General features: G+C 31.9%; 1 protein-coding gene across 1 annotated transcript; it reads right to left on the reverse strand.

Annotated features, from left to right (window-relative positions):
* Positions 1–2,061: 2,061 nt before the first annotated feature.
* On the reverse strand, positions 2,062–4,345 carry LOC131171118 (hydroxymethylglutaryl-CoA synthase-like). Its single transcript, XM_058130575.1, has 2 exons — positions 2,795–4,345; positions 2,062–2,078 (listed from the first exon to the last, which is right to left on the reverse strand). The coding sequence occupies exons 1-2, from the start codon at positions 4,068–4,070 to the stop codon at positions 2,062–2,064; spliced, it is 1,293 nt and encodes a 430-aa protein (XP_057986558.1). The 5' UTR covers positions 4,071–4,345.
* Positions 4,346–8,623: the final 4,278 nt, after the last annotated feature.

An 8,623-nucleotide genomic window follows, 5' to 3' on the forward strand; every position in this document is an offset into this window, starting at 1 on the left:
ACTGGGAGGCACGACTTTTCTAAAGCAACTCTTTCTTAATTTAAGTCAGTCTGTGCATTCAAAAAAAAAAAACTCTTTTTGTTATTTATAAAAATACGATAAAATATATTTATCATCATATATATGTATATTTATATTTATAAATTATTACCAATTCATATTATATCGTGGTTAATAATTTTTAGTAACATAATTTACTTTGCTTGTAATTTTAACAATGACAGTATCATATTAATTTGTTACTAATAATTTTTAGTAAAATATATTTATTATTAAATTTATAAATAACTTTAATTTTATAATAATTCTATAATCATAATCCTATTAATTCATTAAAAAAATTATTTAATTTATTATAATAAAATTAATAAAAACCTAAAACACTAAATATGACTTTTACTAATTTATTTTATTAATTGTTCTAAATATTTACAAACTTATAATATAAAAAATAAAATTTATTTTAATTATATAAGTGTAGGAAAGAGGGAAGAATAATAGGATAAACAAAAACATCTTAACGTAATTATAAAATTACTAGTATAAATTAACTCTTTAATTAACATAATTATAAAACTATTATTCAAAGATTAACTATTTAATTAAATAAAAAATTTACATTTATATAAATAGATATGAAATTATAATCCTATTCATTTATAACTATTTTATTTGTTACAGATTTATAACTTTGTTGAAAAAAAAATATTTGGAATGATTATAAATTTAAATTTTTATTTTAAATTCAAATATAACAACTACTTTATTGATTATAAATTTATAGCTATTTTTTGAAAAAAAAAATTATTGATACCGACAAAAATATAATTTTAACCAAATTTAGAATTTATATATATAAATTTTTTTAACTATTTTAATTTCAAAATAAAATATTTTTATATTCTTTAATTATTTTCAGCTATAATAAATTAAAAAATAATTTTATTGAAAAAATAACAAAATTATTAGAATATTATTTGAATTTTGACTAATTTAATTAGACAGAATAAAACTAACGCTAATTTTTTAATCTTGATAAAATTAATAAAATTAAAAATTTAAATAAAATTAAAAAAATTTCTTAAATTTTTTTTATTTATTAGTCCTATTTTCAAATAAATTATTTTTTTATCAATAAAATATTTTAATTTATAAATTTATAAAAATTAAAAATACTATTCGTAAAAATCATTTAGACTTTATATAAAATAAATTTTGATTTCTGCATTAAAAGATAATAAAATACCATAATATCAAATATTAATGCTCATTTACTTTAAAATTTTGTCAATTTAATTGAATTTCTTTTTTGTAAATTATTTATTCAAATCGAAGCTTTAAAAAAAATTTAGTACACATAAAAGTGAAAAGAAAGGGGAACAAATGGCAATATGGCACATCAGGATAATATATTTACATATATTCATGCAAATAAAGTGAAAATTAAAAATATATATATTTTTTTTTAAAAAATAAATCACAAAAAATAGATTATAAACAAATAATATATTTTATATTTCTGCTCTAATTCTTGGTTTCCTTTGTAGAGTCTTACAAAAGGACCTATATTCCTCTCTAATTTCTTGATTCTTTCTTAGTTTCTTACAAAAGAACATACAATCCCTTCTAATTTTTTAGTTCGTTCTTGGAAGCTTAAAAAAATCTACACTCATTCTCTTATTTCTTAATTCCTTGTTAAGTCTTACAAAACAACTTATACTCTAATTTATTGGTTTCTTGTTAGACTCTTAGAGTAGGAATGTAAAATGAATGCAAATAGGCAATGAATCTTTACATAAGATTGCATTATCAATGCAATTTAAAAATTTTAAAATGTAATCAATGGTATTAAAATTATTATTTTAATATTATAAGTTCTTTAATTTAAATTTCAATGAAAATAAATAAAAAATTAATAATTAAATTTAACAATATTTTATGTATTTGAGGGAGCTTGGAATTGTAATTTGTTAGTTGTATATAAAAATTAAAAAAAAATGATAATTTATTTAAAAAAAAAAAAAAAGAAACGAGACTTTCTCCTGAGGATGGTAAATTAGGTTACTCGCGAAAATCATCTGAACTCAATTAACATTCTTAAAACTCTATATTATCTTAAACTCTCGTAACACGTCTCCACTTCAACCATCCGGCGTTAATTTATGACTAACATCCTCCTCACATCTCCCGTCTACTTGAAGGAATAAGCCGAGATATTTAAAATAATTACTTTGGGACAGTATCACTCAATCCAATACCTAACATATAAAATTCAAATCCAATCCGAATGCGACACATATATTAGTTTTCAAATCCAAATTTATTTTAAATCAAATTATACATTATTAAATTTATCTTATTAAATTTAAATAAAAAAATTCACAAAAATCCAACTAATTGCCATCCTGAATTATCTATATAACTTTACTAGTGTAGGCCTTGTATCTTCTTTAGTTTTTTTTTTTTTTTTTATACCTTCTTTTAAATACAAACCAAAAAAAAAAAGGTAAATATAAGAGAGGACTAAAGACTTTTTAAAGTTACAATTATTTACTGTAGCTTATAGGAATTTTCAACAAATAAATTGTTAGCATAATTATAGCAATTAGCATAATTATAGCAATTAGCATAATTACAGTAATTAATTAATATGATTATAGGAGATTTATAGCATAATTATAGCAATTATTATTCTTGTCTAAATTAGCTCATATTTCTAAATTAGTTCATATTCTCATGTATAAATAGATGTAATATCTCTGTAAATGAGACAGACAAAGACACAGACAAATACACAATCCTTTTCTTGTCACAAAGTCTTTAGCTCCGTACCGGTGCTCCATTAGCTTCATGATGTCTACAAACTTCTCTGGGGGAAGCTCATGTCTTGCCTTCAACTTTCCTGCAACATTCATCACAGATGCAATGTTTGACAAGCTAAAGGGATGTTGGCCTTCATGTAGTCGCAATGAGAACATTGTGGCTGTCAACCCACTCCCATAAGAGAACAGTGTCACCCGCTTGCCTGCCAATTCAGTATGTTTACTGTGAAGGAGGGATGCAAATGCTGCATACAAAGATGCAGTGTACATATTGCCAACTTGCTTTGGTATCAAAGTGGTTGGTTTCACTTTCGCATCATAAAGGGGCTTGGCAACTTGTTGGGATACCTTTTCAAGATCCCGGTTTTGGTAGCTTTCATCACCAGATAAATTTGAAAACGGTGCCAGCTTTTCTTTAGCAGTCTCATCAATAGAGCTGGCATTCCTCACAAAGTCATTGAACACCAAACGAGCAAAGCTTTTCTGTACAAGCTTGTTGTAAGGAGAATGAAATACAAAATATTCAGCATCAGAAATAGAGAATTGCTTGCCTTCAAATTTCTCATACTTGGCACAGAAATGTTTGTAGCAAGAATCAAGAGCCATGAGGTAGCATGTTTGGGAAAGCTTGCCATCCACAACTGGATATTCACTAGCCAGGTTGGGCTTGTAAAAATCATAAGCATGAGACATATGGCTCCCCCTAAATTTGCTTTCAAAAGCAATAGGTGCATCTGGACCTACTAAAATCGCAATGGCTGCAGCTCCTCCAGTTGGTCGGGCTGGACCCTCTGCATAGACCGCACTGTCAGTACACACTACAAGTCCATAGCGTCCATCCCATGAACTGCTCTCAACCCAATTGACACAGTTGAATAAAGCTGCAGTCCCCCCATAACATGCATTTGTTGAGTCAACGCCTTCAATGTCAGTGTTTCCGAATTTCTCGAAAATTTGCATCAAGAAGGTTTTAATAGATTTGCTCTTGTCGATCACAGTCTCACTGCCAACTTCCAGACGACCGATTTGTTTAGGATCAATATTATACTTGTCGAGGAGTGAAGTAACTGCAGTCAAACTCATTGAGATGACATCTTCCACCTCAGTACAAAATGCCATGCAATCCTGTCCAAGTCCAATGGTGTATTTCCCTTTGCTTGCACCATCATGAGCCTCCAGTGCTTCCTGCTGAACAAAGGTAGGAGGAAAGTAGATGTCCACAGCGAGAATTCCCACATTCTTTGCCATTTCTCTACGCCTCTCCAATTCCTCCTCGACACAACAGCCGCAAAACTAAAAGAAATCAAATGGAAAAAAAACAGAAGCAGGCAGGAAGCAGCAGCTGCAATTCTCTCTTTTGTACAGAGATTTAAAAAAGTTTCAGGAAAAAAAATGAAACTAAATTGAGAAGAGAAACTGTGAATTAAGGAGAGGGGTCCCTGGAAGCAGCAAGGAGAGAAAAAGAGAGACTGAGAAGGATGATTATAGAGGCTCACATGAAGGTTGTTGAGCTTATATAGAAAAAAAAACATAAATCAATAATTATAAAATATTTTTTCTCTAAAATTCAATTAATTATTGTCTTTTTTTTTTCTTTTAATCAATCAGCTTTTATCAATATTTCAACAAATCATATTCGGTCAACAACTAAAATTGATGATCTGTAAATGCTTTATTGGTTCGCATGTTTAAATCGTTGCATCATTCTGACTTGTATCCTTCCCACGCGTGAACATGTGCCTGCCATGTCATATGACAATAGCTTTAGTGTTTTTATTCCGTTAATAAAATATAAATCAATAATTATAAAATATTTTTTCCTCTAAAATTCAATCAATTATTGTCTTTTTTTTTTCTTTTAATCAATCAGCTTTTATTATTATTTCAATAAATCACATTCGGTCGGCAACTAAAATTGATGATCTGTAAATGCTTTATTGGTTCGCATGTTTAAATCGTTGCATCATTCTAACTTGTATCCTTCCCACGCGTGAACATGTGCCTGCCATGTCATATGACAATAGCTTTAGTGTTTTTATTCCGTTAATAAACTATAAATCAATAATTATAAAATATTTTTTCCTCTAAAATTCAATCAATCATTGCCTTTTTTTTTCTTTTAATCAATCAGCTTTTATCAATATTTCAATCAATCACATTGCACCAAAACTTTAACTAAACACATTGCACCAAACCTTTAATCAATCAATAGCTTTCACCAATCTCTCAACAAATAATATTCTACCAAAAATTCAACCAATCATGTCTAACCCTTCCAAAAATTAAACCAATCATAATCTTTTTCATATTTTTCCATTTAAATCATATTTTCATCTCTTAGAAAAAAAAATATTTCCTTCATCTATGGTTTAGGGTGGAACGAAAATTATCAATCTTCTTCCATTCTAATAAACATACCAATACCATCCAGGTTTTTGTGCTATAGTCGGTGAATCTTATAGCATTGATTAAGGGTAATGGAGATTGAAAATGAGAGAAGACGGAGAAAGCTGTATGATACATTAGGGATTAGAGACGATGATAGCTTGTTCGATGAAAACTCTCTTAGTGATGAACCTTCTAATGGCGCCAATGGCACACCTTCCCATGGTTATGAGGAAAGCCCGGTCGAAGAATCTCAGTCAAGCAGCTATGGCCAACGTTCAAACGTTCATGAGGATAAAATTCCTTACAATGTGGAGGAAGATCCAAAAACTGGGATGCATTTTTCAATCATGGATGATTTGGTTAATTTTTACAAGCATCATGCCAGATTGAAAGGATTTTCAATTGTGATAATACCGTCTTCTAAAGGCAACAATTCATTTTCTAAATGTGTGCTAATTACCTGTGACAAGGGAAGTAAACCACATGGTGGTAAATCAACCAAGCAGGTGAATTGTCCAGCGAGAAAAAATGATTCTTTGAAAGAAAATGGCTTATGGGTTGTTGGACGAGTCGTAACTGACCATATCCACTAATTAGATCCATCTATGTCAAGGTTTATGACTTGTCACTGGGGTTTATCTAATGTTGTGAAAAGATCATTAGAGGCCAATGATATAGCTAGAATAAGGCCTTCTAAGAGCATTAGATTGCTAAAAGTACAATTTGGTGGTCCAGAAAAGATGGAATGTTTGCCTAAAGACTGCATAAATTTTATTAATGGTAGGAGAAGGTTACAACTAGATGATGGAGATGCTAAGTCCATCTGAAAGCTCTTTTGCAAATTACAAGTAATAGAAAGTAGTTTCTTCTATGCTATCGATGTTGATTGGGAATGCAGGCTTAGAAACATGTTATGGATTCATTTGCGGGGTAGAGCTGCATATGTAATGTCGCAAGGGTTTTTACTGTCGCCTGGACGAGTTCTCACCGAAGTGGGAAAAGTGAGGAGTCGCCACTTTAATTTTGAGAGGAATTAAAGAAAACCATTTGTAAAGGTAAATTAAAAAGAAACCACTTCGAAAACAGAGATTCTAGGTTCGGGGTCCATATACGGGTGAGGAAGATGTTAGGCACCCCACCTCGTCCCTCAACGAGGGTAAGCAGATTTAACATTGTGCTCTTTATAAATTAAAATTGGTAATTAGGAGGAGTTGGAGTGACGATGTTAATCCTTCGTATGGATGAAAGGAATATTTGATATTTCACTATTCAGGGCTGCCCAAGAACATGAGTACATGAGATGACCCTTAGTGAGTAGGCGTTGTGTAGCGGATTTTTGTTTAGGGGTTACTTTGTATATTGAAGTTGTGATATTTTAATTTGGATTTTAGTTAAGAGAATTCGAGTAAGAAATTTCTCCCGATCTCTTGATGTATTTTATTAAGAGTTTGAGCGGGAGATTTCGGATAAGAACTCTCCTCCGATCTCCACATATTTTATTAAGATTTTGGCTGAGAATCGGGTAAGAACTCTCCCCCGATCTCGTAGTGTATTCTGTTTAAAATTTAAGTGGGAGATTTCAGATAAGAACTCTCCTCCGATCTCCGCATATTTTATTAAGATTTTTGGCCTAGAACTTGGGTAAGAACTCTCCCCCGATCTCGTAGTGTATTCTGTTTAAAATTTAAGCGGGAGATTTCGGATAAGAACTCTCCTCCGATCTCTGCATATTTTATTAAGATTTTTGGTCGAGAACTCGGGTAAGAACTCTCCCCTGATCTCATAGTGTATTCTTAAAATTTAAGCGGGAGATTTTGGATAAGAACTCTCCTCCGATCTCCGCATATTTTATTAAGATTTTTTGCCGAGAACTCAAGTAAGAATGCTCCCCTGATCTCGTAGTTTATTCTGCTTAAAATTTAAGAGGGAGATTTCAGATAAGGACTCTCCTCCGATCTCCGCGTATTTTATTAAGATTTTTGGCCGAGAATTCTGGTAAGAACTCTCCCCCAATCTCGTAGTGTATTCTGCTTAATTGAGAACTCGGGTAAGAACTCTCCCCCGATCTCTTTAATTTATCGTGTTTAAACTGAGCTCGGGTAAGAACTTTCCCCCGGACTCTTAATATGTTTATTAGAATGGAACTTTGTAAGAACTTGGAACTAAAGATTTTGGTGAAGGGTCCTTCTTGACCCCTTTTATGGGAATGAGGTACCGGGGACACAAGAGACCCGTGTATAATTTTTCTAGCCTACAAGACCTTATAACTAGATAGTGATCGAAAGACCGAACTCTTTGCTGATCTTCCGCCTGATCGCTTTATTTGAACTTTTCAATTAACAATATCCGATCCCCTTTTATTTGCTAGTTTGGGATCCGACCTCATCTTGATTCCCAATCTATTATATCATCATCTGGGCTAGTTCCGTGGCCTGACCTCATGACTTATTTGTTTGGCCTATTCTCATTTCCAACCTATCCGACCTATGCTACATCTATCTTCCTTTATCATTTTTATCTTTAGGACCAAAAAACTCTCATGTTCGAAAAATCTCTGCCTATATTCTTTTGAGTATTTACAAGTTACCTGTGATTTGAACATCTACTCTCGAAGGAAATGAAAACTAAATGACGATAAATAGAATTTGCAAATGAAATAAGAGAAGACACTAGAAATAACTATTGGCCTAAGTAATCTATCTTGAGATGTAGTGCGACTGGACATAAAAGAAATTTTAAAAGAAAGCTGGAGAAAACCAAACGAGGCTATTTGATAAAATAACGGTTTAGATGCTTACCTGTAGGAGGTTGAGGAGACAAATGAGTTAACTCCGGTATCCACAAGTCTTGTAGAGGTGAAAGTTGACGGCAGAAGGGCTCAAACTTGCCCGACGTAATGGGAATAGGTCGGAACGAAGTTGAGCTTATGGAGTAATGTACTGATATTAGGGCAGTGAGGATGAAAACTGAACGAAGATGGCTTTACAGAGTAATGAACAGGCACTGAAAATGAAAATTTCAGGGTTCAGAGCTCCTTTGATGAAGATACTTAAGAAAACTAGTTTCTAAAGTTTCTCAATGCTACAAAAGTTCAAAATGGCGAAGTACCAAGAGTGAATCAAATTTCAGAGTCTTTCCACTATAATCACCACCACCTTTTTTGTCCGTCCCTTCTACAGTATTGCATGCAGATATTTATAGGGAACGGGTGCCCATAATGAAGGGTCAGGATCTCACCAGGGGAGACGGAGGATTTAGATTCAAAAGGACATAATCTGATGTCTCAGAATTAAAGAGAATCAAAATGGAGGGTCGGGATTCCGTTCAGAATATCCGTCCTTTCTTCTCTTAATCCAACGGCTCAGGATCTTGTCTTACAAGATGGATCCAAAGGCTGGGAATAAAAAGCGCCG

The sequence above is a fragment of the Hevea brasiliensis genome, chromosome 12 (assembly GCF_030052815.1).
Source record: "Hevea brasiliensis isolate MT/VB/25A 57/8 chromosome 12, ASM3005281v1, whole genome shotgun sequence".
NCBI classification, from domain to species: Eukaryota; Viridiplantae; Streptophyta; class Magnoliopsida; order Malpighiales; family Euphorbiaceae; genus Hevea; species Hevea brasiliensis.

Coding starts and splice junctions, on each gene's coding strand:
- LOC131171118 (XM_058130575.1), bottom strand. CDS start 4,070: ATGGCAAAGAATGTGGGAATTCTCGCTGTGGACATCTACTTTCCTCCT.